Here is a 16,730-nt window from a genome sequence, read left to right as displayed (position 1 = left end):
AGGACAGGCTGGTGGATTTGTGGATAGGTGAACAAACAGGATGGCTGTTAGAAAACACACAGTTCAAATGAGCGTATATTCTGGCATGCAGCAGGTTTCTGTGGCTGAAAGCCTCACGTGGTGCCTTTTGGAGGAATAGGGTTCAGTTCCTTCCTAATGACCTGAGTGTTGCACTGTGTTCTGTGGGCAGCCGACTTCCCTGAGGATTCAGCTCCCAGCCTTTGGAAGCACAGCACAAAGTCTGCTTCTCCCCTGGCAATACTGGGCATTTTTCCACAGCTGACAGGTTACAGATCAATGCAGCACACTGATTTTTTCTGCACCTCTTTACATATCTGCTGCCAACAGGCAGAGGCACTGGAGATTCTTCTTACAGCTCTTTGTTTTTCTCCTGTATCTTCCCCCCAATTCCCACACTTCATTGTTACTAAAATATTTACATTGGGGGAAAAAAGCAACTAAACAAACCAGTCCTTAAGGTCAGAGGTATTGTCGTGTTTGGTGTCAGTAATTTCCCAAGCCCTGCAGTGCCACTGCTGCTTTTTGCACAGCAGTTCAGTGCACAGAGAACAGAAATAGTGGCAGCTGTAGCTGCTGTAATTGCAGAGTTCTGCTGCAGCCTGGGACTGTTCCTCAAGGAAATTATAACCTGTTAACACAGCATGTGCTGGGATTTGGTTTTACATAGTACATAATGATACATAACAGACCTTTCCCTCCACGCCTCTCTCCCTGTTCTACTATTTCTGGGGCCTTTTAGTAGCTCTGTAACTTCTCCTCAGAGCCTTGAGATTCCTGTGGCAGACCCGAGTGGTCCATGGAGGAGCAGCTGTGGCAGCTTCCCTCCATTCTGAGGTCACGGCTGAACCAGGATTTGGGATGAGCGGGGACTGTAATTGCAAAGGAGCAAATGGTACTTCCTTGCCAATTAGCAGCACCAGAAGGGAAAACAGTGCATAGTTTGTGGCAGCTTAACGGGGACTTGGGAAAAATATGGTTATTTTTTCTTACATCATTAATGCTGAGAAGGTTTCCATGGTATTTGCATTTGAAATGTCAGCACAGCTGGTGACTGAGCACTCCAGCTCTCTGCTGCGAGGCAGAAGGGTTTTGTAAGCAGCTGAAACTATAGAATATTGGGCAGGTTCAGAGGCAGGTATAGATAGGATGTGACGTGGTTTAACCTGGTGCTGCACACACCTTTCTGTACCAGTTGAAGGTGCACAGGGCGGTGGTTTAAGGCAGGGATTTGTCTCTGGCCAGACACTCTCACATTCAGTGCTGGATACACTGAACTGTGTAGCAAAACCAAAGCCTCACCTTCCTACATCTTCAGCTGCATTTTTATGCAAGCTGCTGAGTTTAGCTGCAGGTTTTATGCCCTGGAGCTGGAAATCTGGGCAGGTGTGAAAAAGGTGACACCTCTCACCTTCCTACTGGGAGAAGTTCAGTGACTTTAAAGGGATGCTCCTGAGAATGACAATTCTGGAGTGTGTTCAGTGGGAGGGCAGCTGTGTCTCTGTTATTAATGAGTGCTGAGCTCTGACCTTGGCCCTTCCCTTAGGATGCCATCGAGGCCATTGCAGAGAGTGCTTTTAAAACGTCTCTGTACCCCGTGATCCTGTCCTTCGAGAACCACGTGGACTCGTGAGTATCCAGTGCTCGGGAGAACCGTGTTCTGTGTCCAGAGCAGAAAGGACACAGGCAAGGGCTGCTGGGTTTGAAGTGAGTGCTGAGCTGAAATGAAACACTCATTGAGGTTTCTGAAACAACTGGAGGTGGGTCGGAGCTGAAGGATGAGCCGTAACCTGCAGAGTGGCGTGGCCACAACTGTGCAGCCTCTCAGCTCGGGGTGGCACTGTGGGAACGTGGGAGTTGGGCTGGGAATGGCACCTCAACATCTGCACGGCTGGGCCAAGGCACTGGGTGGTTTCTGGGTAGAGTTCATGGGTCTCGAGGTGGTGGCTCATGCCAAGCTCTGGATTTGGGTGTCTGTCCCCCTGTTCACTCCTGCCTGGTCTCCTGCAGGCCCAAGCAGCAGGCGAAGATGGCCGAGTACTGCAGGACCATTTTTGGAGACATGCTGCTGACAGAGCCTCTGGAGAAACACCCGGTGAGGGGCAGCTGGGCAAGGAGGCCCGGGAGAGGCCTTCTGGAAAACTTGTCGCTCCTGGTGCTGGGAGGTGCCACAACAGGCAAAAGAACAGTGAAAGAGAACGTGATGCCATGGACAAACAGTCCTGGTTCATAGGGATGGGTGGAGGACTGCCACAGAGGTTTTCCTGAGCGCTCCTGGGACTCCGCTCTTGTTTACACCCTGACCCGAGGGACTCTGGGCACTGAGCTCTGGTGGCCAAATTGTACCAGGGGTATCACATGTGCTTTGGTTCAGCACTGGTTCAGCTCTCTCTGCCAGCCCCTGCTTTGGAAACGGGAACAAAGGCCTGGAAATATTCCCTTTCAGGCATAGGTGGGCAGGGCAGTGCCAGGAATAGCTCAGTAAAGCTCCCCATCCACTTGACCCCAGTGTTCAGCTGACCTGTACAGCAGGTATTTCTGTTGGCCCAGTGACACAGTGGTGCTGCAGCTGCTCTGCAGCTGCAGGTGAAATCCTGGGGAAAATCTGCATGAATCTAGTGGGATATGTTGGCAGATGGAGGAAAGAAAGTGTCCAGTGGGGGAGAGATGTGTCCGTGCAGCAGGAATTGGCCAGAGGGACAGGAGAGGGCAGTGTTTCAATTCTCCCTGTGATGAGGTTTATCTGTTGCAGCTGAAGCCAGGAGTTCCTCTGCCGAGTCCTAAGGACCTCTTAGGGAAAATCTTGATTAAGAATAAAAAGAACCAATCTGTATGTGGGAAGAGGCAGAACTCTTTGAAGAAAGGGAAGAATGTGGAACCAGAAATCATCGAGCAGCCGACCCCTGTGGATGCTGAAGACTCTGGTATGTCTGAAGGGAAATGGGACTAGCAGAGCTAGAAAGGCAAAACCTTCCAAATCTCCCAATACCAGCTTGGGGCAAGCCAGCACTACTCCCTAATTCAGTTAAGCAGCAGCATAAGCTTGGAAGAGAAATTAAATCTTCAGAATATTTTCAACACTTATTGCAACCAAAAAAGACCATGACTTACACCCTGCCTGCCATCCCTTGGTGATTCACTGATACCCACTGGCCCTTGGGTTGGGGGAAGGGGGATGATGGGTTACTGCTTGTAGATCTCTGATGACCACAAATTCACCACAGCTCACATTTCTCCACCCTGAGGGTCTTGGAGGTTTATAGAACCTTCAGCCCCTTTCTCCTCCCTTCCTGTCACCCCTTGGGCTCAGGGCCCCTGTGGGGGAACAGTCCTTGTCATGATACGAACACATGAAGTCATGTGAGGACAAGGGGGACACCTGGAAATGGACATTTATTCTAAAAATACGTGTGACCTTGGTGGGAAAACAACCCTTTGATTGTCACTCCTGGGTGTGAGGGGAGTCCGCAGGAGGAGCACTTTGGTCTCCAGGGTGTGCTGGTCCACAGTGTGTCAGTTCATATTTGGATTTGGCCAGTAAAGTTGTGGGATTCTGCCCCTCACTGTTGCTGATGACTTGGCTGTGAGGTTCTGCACCTGTCTCAGTGTCCTGCTGAGGTACCACTGATGTGGCCTCTGTGCTTAGTCTGGGCAGGTGATGTGGCTGAAGAGGAGCCAGAGGAGGAGGATGAACAGCTCGGAAACCTGGATGAAGAGGAAATTAAAAAGATGCAGTCAGATGAGGTGCTGTCGCTGCTGGTTCTCTTCCTTTTCTCTTTGGCTTCCAGTTTTCTCTGGGCCTCACCTGACTGAGTGGATATGAACCCAAAATGCAAAGGGGAATGAACCTGTCAGGTGCTTTCCTTCCCCTTTTGCAGGACTTTTGCAGGAGAAACTGAATAAGAGAAATTCTGTTGCAAGCACAGAGAATGTGGCAGAGGAGCTGTTATTGCTGACTCTGCCTTTGACACTCCACGTGATTTGGAGAGAACTGTTTGCCTCTGGGCTGTTGGAGAGGCTTAGCCTTGGTCTGATAGAAGTTGTTACTAAAAAAAGTGCTGTTGCTGAAGGGGGAGGGAGGAGATCAGCATTCCTGTGAATGAAAACATCCATTTCCCATTTCTATCTCCCTGGTATCCCTTGGAGAGGAGGGAAAATGGTGTCCCCAGTTTGTTCCAGGCTCCATGCTCTGAGGGGTTAAAGAGGTCCTGGGCTTTGTACGTCCTGACTGGAGCCTCTCATGCACCTCAGTTCAGTTCTTGCCCAGCTGCCTGGAAACTCCGTGCCCTGCCCACCACGGAGCTGTAGGACTGGGAAGCCAAACCGGAGCGCTCTGGTCAGGGCAGCCCCCGTAGCTCTTCCTCTGGGAAGCCCCAGTGGGGTTTGTTTCCTCCCAAGGGAAGGTCTCTTCACGTGTCTCCCCTGGGATGTTCCCTCACAGGGCACGGCCGGCCTGGAGGTGACGGCGTACGAGGAGATGTCCAGCCTGGTGAACTACATCCAGCCCATCAAATTCGACTCCTTCGAGGTCTCTGCCCGTAAGTCCAGCTCGGTCCTTTGGGAATCCAGGCCGAGCATTTCCTGGGCCCTTCGGTGCCCACAGGAGGACAGGGGCTGGGTGTGCCTTTCCTCTGATGCTTCATCATCTCCTGCTTCCAGAGAAGAACCGCAGTTATGTCATCTCTTCCTTCACGGAGCTGAAGGCCTACGACCTCCTGAGCAAGTTCCCTGTGCAGTTTGTAGAGTATCCTTTTGGCAGCCCTCGTCCTGGAGGGCTTGGAGTGTCAGAGCTAAGCTGGAGCTTGGGATTAGGCATATCCAAAGGGCTCCTGGTTCCAGGACCTGGTAGACTCTTCATCAGGGCTAGAAAGTGTGGAGGTGCTGGAGACATGGGATCTTCCAGGGTGGTTTGGGAGCTCTCCAGAGAGATTCCTGACAGGATGCATCCTGCTGTAGTCAATGTCAAGGCTGCCAGATGCTTGTCCTTAAGTGGGAAGGGTATGGAAAAGGAGCCTGGGCCTGCCTGAGCTCTTGTCTGGAAGGCTCTGAGTGTTTGGTAGCCGAGGTTAAACAGTTATAATGGGAACATATGGGCTGTTCCCAGAGAACACTCCAGATTTGTTTCCTATGGAGCCCCCGCAGATACAACAAGCGGCAGATGAGCCGGATTTACCCCAAAGGCACCCGGATGGACTCGTCCAACTACCTGCCCCAGATGTTCTGGAATGTCGGCTGCCAGATGGTGGCACTCAACTTCCAGACCATGGGTGAGTGTCGAGGGTCCTCCAGCCACCAGCTGGGTGAGGACGGGTGCTCCTGGTCCCTGGGGTGCTCCTGATCCCCAGGTGCTCCTGGTCACTGTCTCTTCCTTCACTGCTGTTTCCCTGATGTGTTATTTATTCCAAGTACCTTCTCCCAAGTGCTGTTCTCCACTGGGTCCATCTCCCCCAGCAGCACTTTTCCATATCCAGCACACCCCCACTTCCCCCAAGGAGTGCTGTCAACTGTGTCCAGGCACTGTCCCCGGTGTCCCATTCCACAATGTCCCACTGAATCACATCCCTGAACACACCTGCAGCCCTCTCCCTGAATTGCTGCCCCTTTACCAGGCAGAGGTGCAGCTCCATCTGGCCACAGCACTGCCCTGGCTGTACCATTGTGTCCAGGATTTTGATCTGAATAGGGAGCAAAGGCCTTTCCTTGCTGCACAACCAGCATGAGAAAGAAAGAAAAGCCTCCAGAGAAAGCTATTCCTTACCCCTCTTCCTTCCTTGGAGGAGTGTGTTACGTATAGAGAGTGTAGGAGACAAAAAGGAAGTGACCTGGAAAGGGGGTGAGTGAGAGGCTGGTTCTGGGGGGATGGCACAGTGCAGGCTGGTGCAGGAACCACCAGACAGTGTCCTCAGGACAAGTGTCAGAGAGAAGATGGACTCGGAGGAGGCCCAAAATGAAAGGGGGAAGGAGTCGAGGGGCTCAGGCAGCTACTTATCCGTGCCCAAAAGCAGCGAGTGCTCCTTAAAGTAGGTTTGACTTTAGTTCTGCCCATGCCTTACAGTGCAGGCGTAAGCAAACCACTTCCCTTCGTGCGGCAGCTGCTCTCACGTTTTTCCCTGTGGGGTGCTGAGAGGCCTCGTCAGTTTGTGAGGTGGCTTTGTGAGCCATGGCTGGCAGGGGCCGGGGGCTCCCCGGTGGCACAGGGGTCCCTGTCCCAGCCCCGTGTCTCAGGGTGTGGCTCTGCCCGCAGACGTGCCCATGCAGCAGAACATGGCCCTGTTCGAGTTCAACGGGCAGTGTGGGTACCTGCTCAAGCACGAGTTCCTGCGCCGCCCCGACAAGCACTTCGACCCCTTCTCCCTGGACCGCATGGATGTGGTGGTGGCCAGCACCCTGTCAGTCACGGCAAGTACAGCCCTCTGGGCCACCCGGGGGGCTCATGGGGCACAGGAACCCGGGCGGTGCCTGGGATGGTGCTGCCGTGGCAACCCCTGGGCTTGTTTCCATTTTAAATTAATCATAATCACATGAAAATGGAAAAGGAGCATCTGCCGTGCAGGAGCAGCCAAGGCTGGGATGGTGGGGAGGGAGGAGGTGCTGAAGCAAGAAGCAGGGGTGGAGGTAAAAGAAAAGCTGGAGCAGAAAAACAGACTCTGGGGTCAAGGAACAGGCGGGTCCTTGTGTTTCATTCTCTTCAGCAGTTGCTGACTCTGTTTCTCCTGATCACAGATACTCTCTGGTCAGTTCCTCTCGGAGCGCAGCGTCAGGACCTACGTGGAAGTGGAGCTCTTTGGGTTGCCAAGGGACACCAAACGCAAATACAGAACCAAACTGACCTCCACGGCCAACTCCATTAACCCCGTGTGGAAGGAGGAGGCTTTTGTTTTTGAAAAGGTGAGAACATCTGGGAGTAATTTAGACAGAAAATCCTTAAAGCTCCCTTTGGCCACAAGCACTGCCCTGGGAGAGGTCAGTGACAGCAGAAGGGACATCTCTCTGCAGACCCCCGGCCTGGCTTTGGGCAGGCTCAGATAACACCCAAACAACAATATCCAAAACAACTCTCCATCAGTATTTCCCAGAACAGACAAGGAGTAGCTGGAATTGTGTGGTTGGAAGGAGAAGGGAGTGAAGCTCTCCTTGGAGGAGGATGAGGCTGCTGTCAGGAGTTATAGGTGAGGGCATTGGTGCCTTACTCTGCTTTTCTCTTAGATCATGATGCCTGAGTTGGCCTCTCTGAAAATTGTGGCTTGGGAAGAAGGAGGGAAGTTCATTGGCCATCGTATCATTCCCGTCATCGCAATGCACTCAGGTAAATCTGTGGAAATCCCTTTGGCTTTTGTACCCTTGGGAGCTGTAAAGAAGATACAAACAACTGCATGTTTGGCTCCTTAATGTCCACTCCTGCAGGCAGTGGGGTCATCCTGTTAATGGCCTTGGCTTAGTGCCAGGATATCCTGCCTGTGCCCTCCTGGAAAGAGGGACTTTGGCAGCTGGAGGGCCAGGACTGTGCCAGCCCAGCTCAGTGCTCTGCTCTGTCCCAGGGTACCACCACGTGTGCCTGCGCAGCGAGAGCAACATGCCCCTCACCATGCCCTCCCTCTTCGTGTTCCTGGAGGTCAAGGACTACGTGCCGGACGCTTGGGCAGGTAAGGACACGTTGGAATGTGCGGGGTGGGGGCTCTGCCTTTGTCCAAACTCTGATCCAGAAGCGTTTTCCCAGCCCGGGGAGTGCTTTCCTGCTGCACCCTTCATTCCTGTCAGGGTGGGATTGAGCACGTGGCAGGATCCCGCCCCAGCCCCGCTGCCGTGGGAAGAGCGTGGATGCTCCCACTGCAGCTGTGCCTGGGTCCCACCTGAGGGGGTCAGTCCTACTGTTCCTCAGAGCCAGGGAGAGCTTTCCTTCAGGGAAGAGGTGACAGCTCTCAGAGGCTGGCAAGAACAGGGCTTTTAGGGAGCACAGGAATGGTGTTCTTCCCTGTTGGAAGAGAAGGGAGATTCTTGCTGGTACTGAGGTACAGAGACCTTCCTTTGAAAAGGGTCAGACAGAGCTGCACGAGGACAGAAGCCCTACTGGAGGGATCAACATTCATGACCAAAACCACACTGAAAGTAACAGCATCAGCCACACAGCTTCCTGTGAATACTTCTCACGTTTGCTCCCTCCTCCCCTGTGTTCATACAAATGAACCTTTTTCACTGGGGAAATCCTGAGAAATTGATGGGTTTAACACATTTTTATAAAAAACACGAGTTTATACAGCATTAGACTGGAATTGGAGCAGGGAACTGTGCAGGTGAGGAAAGTCTGAATCTGGCTTTGGATTTTGGGAACAGAGTTGTGAGCCATGGCCTCAGCATGGGACTGAGGTGAGGGTGATCCCCTCCCTTAGTGCTGTCAGGGGGAAGCTTGTTAAAAGCAGAGAACACAAACTGGCCCTTCTCCACAGTGTCCTGTCCTGGGCAGGGAAAATGAGTCCGTGGGTTGTTTGCTGCCCAAGCCAAGCCCTCTGTCTGATTCCAGATCTCACCATTGCCCTCTCCAACCCCATCAAGTTCTTCAACATGCAGGACAAGCGCTCCGTGAAGCTCAAGGATGCTGCAGGGGAGGTGAGTTCTTCCAGGTTCTGTTCTCTAGAGCACCTTGCATGGATTCAGCCTGGAAGAAAAAGCCTTCATTTACCTCTGATCTCTGTTTTAGAGGCCTGGCACACAGAGGAACGTCCCATCTGCTGAGACTAATGGGGTGCCAGACTCTGCCGGGAAACACAGCATTCCTCCCTCCAACGGCTCCACAGGTAAGTTTCCAAGAGCTTCCAAGTACTTTAATGTCTTGGCAGCTTAATTAACTCCTCACGCCAAAATCCTTCACATGGCCTGTGCTCTGGTGAGCTCTCCACTGTCCCTTTCCAACCTCTGAACATCCAAGATGGGACATTAACAGGAGCCTCTTTTGGGATTTCAGGAGCAGCGGCGTTTGCCAGGAATGAAACCGTGTTAGAAGTGATGCAGATGGCAGGTAACTCCCTGTGCTGTTCACCTGGGCTGAGGCCCTGTCAATCAGCTTACATTCCCAAAGTAGAAAGACCTGCCCCAGCCCTGCCTGGTGTAGCCAGCACTAAAGACAAATCCCAGGAATCTTGAGGCTCTGGGTTCCCTTCAGCATCCCTGCACCGTCTGTACGATGTGTGGGTCACCTGTGTCTGACTGCAGTGTGATACAAATCCCTGCAAACACGGGGCCTAATTATGCCACAAAACTGATCTGAAGGCACGAGAGGAAACTTGCTCTGCCCAGGATATATTGCCAAGTAACTGTTATGTACATTAAGTTTTGCTTTTAGAAGTTATTCCTGAAGGGAGCCGTTCCCCAGGACAGAACACGGTACCTGGTGAAGGACATCCCATGGTGTGGGGCAGAGGGGACTCTGGTTGGAATGGGGACTGAGGGACGTGTGCTGCAGACACACCTGCATGTTCTGCTCCATTTTACACATTCCCAAAAAAGTTACTTCCCCTGAGCAGATAATTCTCTGTGGCCTGAGAGCAATGTTGGCCACCCCCATGCCCCCATCCATCAGGGGCAGGAAAAGAGGGAGGAAAAGGAATGAAGGCAGTGCTGAAACCACCTGTGTGACCCCAGAGGGTTTGGCAGCAGGTGGAGAAATGCTGTGGGACAGCAAACATCCTCTGTTTTGTGTTTCAGAGCCTGAGACAGCCACCCTGGCTGAGCTGCAGCAGATGAAGCGCTTCCTGAAGCTGCTGAAGAGGCAGGAGAAGGAGCTGAGGGAGCTGGAGCAGAAGGGAAGCAAACGGAAGGAGGAGCTGCTGCAGAAATACTCTGTGCTCTTCTCAGAGTCCATCTGCCACGAGGGCAAGAAAAGCATGATCCACATGAGGAAAACCCAAAAGAAAAGGTAAATACAGCCCAGGGGTCATCTCCCCAAACCAAAACAGGGATCCCCAGGAGAAACACGGGCTCCCCTTCTCTGAAGGAAGATGGAGCATCCATTTGTCCCTGGGCTGTTCCCATGGGAGTGGGTGGGGAGGCTGGGATTGTATTGGCAGGGCCAAAAGCAGCACAGCCCTGAATGTGTTGTGCAGGAGTGTGACCCAGGGTACCGTTGGTACCTGTGCAAATCCCATGGAAGTGGCAGAGAGTGTGGATCGCCGGCTCCTGGAGCTGAGGGAGAGGCTAGAGCTGGACCTCGTGCACCTCGGGCAGGAGCACCATGAGAGCATCCGGAGGAAGAAGGAGCAGCACGCCACAGAGGTGAGGCTGCAGGGCTCACCAGGAAAGGAATCCTAGGACAACCCCTCGCTGGAAAACTGAAGGCAATGTGGGAGTAGTACAGGAAGTCAGTTGGCCTACTCCAGAAAAACAATCAAATTGGGTAATTCTCCAAGAGGAGGTCCATGTTGCTGGTTTGGTTTTTTCCTGGACTTTCCTAAGAGAATGGTTTTAAAATAAATAAACAAGATTCAGTTTCTTTCTGAGAATATTTTAAGGAATACAGTTAAAAATGAAAATCTAAATAATCAGAAGAAAAAAAAACCTCAGCCACATACTACTTCACCTCATTCTTTTTTAAAAATTACTTACCTCCCTTGATGTTTCTTGTGATCTTTCCTAAAGGAACTTCTCTAGAAAACCTACACTGATGAACCTCAGAACTAAATTTGTGGAAAAAGTGACTCCTCCTATGGAAGGAGAGTTCATGCTTTCAAGGTTGAATCCACAGCAAAAAAATAATTTATAATTTTTCTTTGTTAATGTAATTTGGGGGGGGGTTGAGAGTTTTTTTTGAAGAAAACCTGTACTTGAAAGTTTTCCATGTAGTACTAACTCCCATCTCACCTGGTCGATTCAGCGAGCCTTTAGGAGCTAACACATTGAGTATCTTTCACAGAGCTGATATATAAACAAAGTTTTAGTTTGCCAGAATTTTTTATCAGATGTTAATTTTTTATTTCATGTCAAAAACAAGTTTAGGATTTTCCCGGATATCATCTTAAACACCGGGTAATTCGGTTTAAAAATTATATATTTTTATTTGCTCCCTTTTGATGTTGTTTTCATCCCTTGTCCAGCAAGTTGCCAGGATCCTGGAGCTGGCCAGGGAAAAGCAGGGAGCCGAGCTGCGGGCGCTGCGGGACACGGCGGAGAGGTAAACACAGCCCTGGGAACCCAGAGAGTGCCCAGCTCTGCCCTGGGAGGGCAGGGAACGGGAGCATTTCCTTTCCTCCACTCCAAGGTGTGAGTGACATCATGGGAGAGAAATGCTTAGATACTGGAGGATAAACTGGAAACTGGGAAGGTGGAGGAGGGGAAAAACTCCTGTACGCTTGTTCTTTTTTACACTTCCCTTCAGCACCTGCTGCTTCCACTGTTGGGGGCAGGACACTGACTTTAGGAGGAATCTTTGTTAGGAACCCCTTGAAAAACAAACAAACAGAAAAAGCTTAAATAGGACTTAAAATATTCTTAAGCCTTCAGGCCTTCTGCTGCCTGACCCCTCCCCGGTGGCATTTGTGACCAGCAGAGCGCTCCAGAGGGATGGGATGGGGGGCTGCTCCCGTGCTGGTGCCCAGACCTGTCTCTCCTCTCTCTCCACAGCAACGTCAAGGACATCAAGAAGCGGCTGGAGGCGAGGAGGGTGGAGCGGATCCATGCCCTGCTGAGGAACACCAGCGACAAGGCTGCTCAGGAGAGGTGCCGGATGCTCCCAGGCCATGTCCGTGCGGGATGCAGGGCCTGCTGCTGCCCGGGGAGCTGAAGGAGTAGAATTCTGCATCCAGTTCTTTACCTTATGTCTCAGACACCTTGGAATGGTGTTTTATTTGTCTTTCCTAAATTGCAGTGGGTTCTCCGTGTGCCAGGACATGGTGGGGATGTAGCACCCGTGTGGATGGGTGTGGCACGGATCCATAGGGACAGGGGGTTGGATGGGGACACAACAGCTGGATTACACGTGTCTGTGCTTCCCTTCGAAGGTCCAAGAAGGAAATCAACAACTCCCACATCCAGGAGGTGGTGCAGACCATCAAACGGGTGAGTTCACAGGGATGTCTGCGGGTGTGGGAGGGTCGGGAGTGATGGGAAAACCTGGCAGGAGCACAGACACACTGAGCACGTTGGAGCTGCCCTTTGGAGACCCAAAGCTAAGTCCGTGTCTGTGTGTCTGTCTGTGACACGCTGTGTCTGTCCGTGGGTGTGTCCCTGCTGTCCCTGGGCATCTGTGCATGTCCGTGTGTCCATCTGTGTCCTTGTGTCTGTGTGTCCGTGTGTACATCTGTGTCCGTGTTTTGTGTGTGTCCTTGTCCATGTATCTGTGCCTGTGTGTCCATCTCTGTGTCCACGTGTCTATCTCTGTGTGTCCTTGTCCATTTGTCCATCCGTGTGTCTGTGTGTCCATCTGTGTGTCCATGTGTCTGTGTGTCCGTGTGTTGGTGAGTCCCTGTGTCTGTCTGTGTGTCATCCCTGAGTCTGTTTGTTCCTGTGTCCGTCTGTCCCTGTGTCAGTCTGTGTCCATGTGTTGGTGTGTCCATCTGTCCGTGTATCTGTCCCTGTGTATGTCTGAATGTATGTCCATATGTCTGTGTGTCTCTATGTCTACCTGTGTCTGTCTGTATGTCCGTGTGTGTCCCTGTGTCTGTCTGTGTCTGTGTATCTGTGTGTCTCTCTGTTTGACTCTGTCCATGTGTCTGTCTGTCCTTCTGTCTCTCCATCTGTCCGTGTGTTCATCTGTTTGTTCGTCTGTCTCTCCATGTGTCCTTCTGTCTGTCCCTGTGTCTGTCTCTCTGTCCATCAGTCCATGTGTCCTTCTGTCTCTCCGTTTTTCCGTCTGTGTGTCTGTCCGTGTGTCCATCTGTCTGTCTGTTTTTCCACTGTCTATCTGTCTGTCCCTGTGTCCCTCTCTCCATCTGTCTATATGTCCATCTGTCTGTCCGTGTGTCTGTCTTTCCATATGTCTCTCTGTCTGTGTGTCTGTCTATCCATGTGTCCATCTGTCTGTCCCTGTGTCTGTGTATCCGTTTGTCTGTCTCTCTGTCCATCTGTCCATGTGTCCATTTCTCTGTCCACGTGTCTGCGTGGCTGTTTGTCTGCGTGTCCGTGTTTCTGTCTGCGTGTCGGTTTGTCTGTGTCTGTGTGTCAGTCCCTCTGTGTCCATGTGTGTGTCCGTGTGTCTGTTTGTCTGTGTGTCTGTCCATGCATCCATCTGTTGTTGTATCTGTGTGTCTGTGTCTGTTTGTTTGTATGTCCAAGTGTCTGTCTGTCCATGTGTCTGTGTGTCCATGTGTCCATCTGTGTGTCCGTCTGTCCATTTGTCCTTCTGTCTGACCCTGTGGCCATCTGTCTGTGCATTTGTCTGTCTGTCCGTCTGTCTGTCAAACTGTCTGTCGGTCGGTCTGTCCGTTTGTCCATCTGTCTGTCCATGTGTCCGTCTGTCTGTCCATCCGTCTCTCTGTCCATCAGTATGTGTGTCTTTCTGTCTCTCCGTTTCTCTGTCTGTGTGTCCGTCTATGCATCCATCCCTGTGTCTGTCAGTATGTCCATATGTCTGTCTGTCTGTCTCTGTGTCCATCTGTCTGTCCATCCCTGTGTCCGTCTGTCTGTCTGTTTGTCTGTCTGTTCATGTGTCCATCTGTTTTTCTGTGTGTCTGTCCATCTGTCTGTCCCCATGTTCTTCTGTCCATGTGTCCAGCTGTCTGTCTGTGTTTCCGTCTATCTGTCCCTGTGTCCATCCGTCTGTTCATGTGTCTGTCTGTGTGTGTCCGTCTGTATGTCCCTGTGTCTGTTTGTCCATGTTTCTGTCTGTCTGTCCATTTGTCTGTCTGTCTGTTTGCTTGTTCATCCATCTGTGTGTCCATCTGTCTGCCCAAGTCTCCATCTATCTGTCCCTGCGTCCATCCATCTATCTCTCTGTCCACATGGCCATCTGTCTGTCCATCTGTCCATGTATCCGTCTGTCTGTCTGTCTGTGTTTCTGTCAGCCTGTCTGCCTGTCCATGTTTCTGTGTCCATCTGTCCATACATCCGTCTGTCTGTCCCTGTGTCTGTCTGTCCATCCGTGTTTCTGCCTATCTGTACATGTGTCCGCCCCTCTGTCCGTTTGTCTGTTCATCCGTTTGTCTCTGTCTCTGTCCAGTCTGTGTGTCCATTTTTCTTTCTGTTTCTCCATCTGTGTGTCTGTCTGCCCATCTCTCCGTGTGTCCCTCTGGCTGTCCATCCATCTGTCTATCCCTATGTCCTTGCATCTATCCGCGTGTCCCTCTGTCTGTCCATGTGTCCGTCTGTCTGTCCATCTGTACGTGTGTCTGTCTGTCAGTTTGTTCATCCGTCTGTTTGTCTGTGTGTCCCTCTGTTTCTCCATCTGTCCCTTTGTCTGTCTGTCTGTCCAGCTGTCTGTCCCTGTGTCTGTCTGTCCGTCCATGTTTCTGTCAGTCTGTCCATTTGTCTGTCTGCCCATGTGTCCATCTGTCCATGTTTCTGTCTGTCTGTCCGTCCATCTGTCAGTGTCTGTTTGTCTGTCCCTGTTTCCATCCGTCTGTCCATGTGTCCAGCTGTCTGTCTGTGTTTCCGTCTGCCTGTCTACGTGTCCATCCGTTTGTCTGTGTGTCCGTCTGTCTGTCCAAGTCTCCATCTGTCTGTCCATTTGTCCATCTGTCTGTTGGTCTGTCTGTTTGTCTGTCTGTCCCTGTGTTTGTCAGTTGTGTGTCCGTCCATCTGTCAGTGTGTCAGTTTGTCTGTCTGTCCCTGTGTCTGTCCATCTGTCCGTGTGTGTGTCTCTGTGTCTGTCTGTCTGCGCGTCCGTCTGTTTTTCCATCTGTCTGTCTGTCCATGTGTCTGTGCCTGTGTTTGTCTGTCCCTGTGTCCGTCTTTCTGTTCTGTCAGTCTGTCCATATTTCCGTCTGTCTGTCCCTGTTTCCATCCGTCTATCCATGTGTCCATTTGTCTGTCCAAGTCTCCATCTCTCTGTCCCTGTGTCCATCTGTCTGTCCATTTGTCTGTCTGTCCCTGTGTCCCTCTGTTTGTCCACTTGTCTGTCTGTCCGTGTGTCCAGCTGTCTGTCCATGTTTCCGTCTGTTAGTCTGCCTGTCTGTCCCTATGTCCATCTGTGTGTCCATTTGTCTGTGTGTCCATCCATCCGTATGTCTGTCCGTCTGTCCATCAGTGTGTGTGTCCCTGTGTCTGTCTGTTCTGTGTCCGTCTGTCTGTCCCTGTTTCCATCTGTCTCTGTGTCAGTCTGTCCATCTGTCGCTGTGTCCATCTGTCAGTTCTGTGTCTGTCTGTCCATCTGTCTGTCCCTGTGTCCATACGTTCGTCTGTCCGTGTGTCAGTTTGTCTGTCTGTCCCTGTGTCTGTCCATCTGTCCATGTGTCTGTCTCTGTGTCTGTCTGTCCGTGTTTCCCTCTGTTTGTCCATCTGTCAATCTGTCCGTCTGTCCATTTGTCCATCTGTCCATGTGTCCATCCCTGTGTCTGTCTGTCCGTGTTTCCATCTGTCCGTCCATCTGTGTTTCTGTCTGTCTGTCCCTGTGTCCATCTGTCTGTCCCTGTGTCCATCTGTCTGTCCCTTTGTCTGTCTGTCCCTGTGTCTGTCTGTCCGTGTTTCCATCTGTCTGTTCATCTGTCCGTGTCGATCTGTCTGTGTGTCCATCTGTTCATGTGTCCATCCCTGTGTCTGTCTGTGTTTCTGTCAGTCTGTCCATCTGTCTGTCCATTTGTCTGTTCATGTGTCTGTCTGTCCATCAGTGTGTCTGTCCCTGTGTCTGTCTGTTCTGTGTCCCTCTGTCTGTCCATATTTCCGTCTGTCTGTCCCTGTGTCCATCTGTCTGTCCCTGTGTCAGTCTGTCTGTGTTTATATCTGTGTGTCCATCTGTCCCTGTGTCCATACATCCATCTGTCCATCTGTCAGTGTGTCAGTTTGTCTGTCCATTTGTCTGTCTGTCCCTGTGTCTGTCCATCTGTCTGTGTCTGTCTGTCCATGTGTCCAGCTGTCTGTCCGTGTTTCCCTCTGTCAGTTTGTCCATCTGTCAATCCGTCTGTCTGTCCATGTGTCCATCTGTTTTTCTGTCTGTCCCTGTGTTGTCTGTGTTTCCATCTATCCATCTGTCCCTCTGTCAACCCATTTGTCTGTCCAGCCATCTGTCAGTGTCTCCGTTTGTCTGTCCCTGTGTCTGTTTGTCTGTCTGTCCATGTCTCCATCCCTGTGTCCATCTGTCTGTCCATGTGTCCATCCATCTGTCCATATGTCTGTCTGTGTGCCCAGCTATCTGTCTGTGTTTCTGTCTGTCTATGTGTCTGTCTGTGTGCCCAGCTATCTGTCTGTGTTTCTGTCTGTCTGTCCCTGTGTCTGTCCATTTGTCTGTTCATCCATCTGTCTGTCTGTGTTTCCCTCTGTCAGTTTGTCCATCTGTCCCTGTGTCTGTCTGTCCATTTGTCCCTCAATCCATTTGTCTGTCCGTCCCTGTGTCCATTTGTCTGTTCATCTGTCTGTTTGTCCGTGTCTGTCTGTTTCTCCGTATGTCTGTCTGTCCCTGTGTCCATCTCTCTGTCTGTCCATCTGTCAGTGTGTCCATTTGTCTGTCCCTGTTTCCATCTGTCTGTCCCTGTGTCCGTCTGTCCGTATTTCCGTCTGTCTGTCCCTGTTTCCATTTGTCTGTCCAAGTCTCCATCTGTCTGTCCATCTGTCGGTTCTGTGTCTGTATGTCTGTC

The 16,730-nt window shown here is 51.4% G+C and overlaps 1 protein-coding gene across 2 annotated transcripts in view; it reads left to right on the top strand.

Moving 5' to 3' along the window:
• The window catches only part of PLCB2 (phospholipase C beta 2), a 36,701-nt gene that overhangs the window by 18,098 nt on the left and 1,873 nt on the right, over nt 1-16,730 (top strand). For both annotated transcript variants that reach the window (XM_027696351.1, XM_027696352.1), the window contains 19 exons: nt 1,565-1,647; nt 2,029-2,113; nt 2,771-2,942; nt 3,665-3,762; nt 4,460-4,556; nt 4,678-4,762; nt 5,161-5,285; nt 6,263-6,417; nt 6,742-6,906; nt 7,225-7,324; nt 7,557-7,661; nt 8,537-8,622; nt 8,714-8,810; nt 8,978-9,031; nt 9,718-9,928; nt 10,116-10,284; nt 11,103-11,179; nt 11,629-11,724; nt 12,006-12,063. In XM_027696351.1, the coding sequence (XP_027552152.1) occupies nt 1,565-1,647; nt 2,029-2,113; nt 2,771-2,942; nt 3,665-3,762; nt 4,460-4,556; nt 4,678-4,762; nt 5,161-5,285; nt 6,263-6,417; nt 6,742-6,906; nt 7,225-7,324; nt 7,557-7,661; nt 8,537-8,622; nt 8,714-8,810; nt 8,978-9,031; nt 9,718-9,928; nt 10,116-10,284; nt 11,103-11,179; nt 11,629-11,724; nt 12,006-12,063 (2,118 nt within the window). The remainder of the gene's footprint in view (nt 1-1,564; nt 1,648-2,028; nt 2,114-2,770; nt 2,943-3,664; nt 3,763-4,459; nt 4,557-4,677; nt 4,763-5,160; nt 5,286-6,262; nt 6,418-6,741; nt 6,907-7,224; nt 7,325-7,556; nt 7,662-8,536; nt 8,623-8,713; nt 8,811-8,977; nt 9,032-9,717; nt 9,929-10,115; nt 10,285-11,102; nt 11,180-11,628; nt 11,725-12,005; nt 12,064-16,730) is intronic.

Source organism: Neopelma chrysocephalum, unplaced genomic scaffold (assembly GCF_003984885.1).
Source record: "Neopelma chrysocephalum unplaced genomic scaffold, ASM398488v2 Primary Assembly neopelma1_106b, whole genome shotgun sequence".
Taxonomy (NCBI): Eukaryota; Metazoa; Chordata; class Aves; order Passeriformes; family Pipridae; genus Neopelma; species Neopelma chrysocephalum.
Note: the sequence above shows the minus strand (reverse complement) of the source record. Positions and strands in the feature narration are given on the sequence as shown.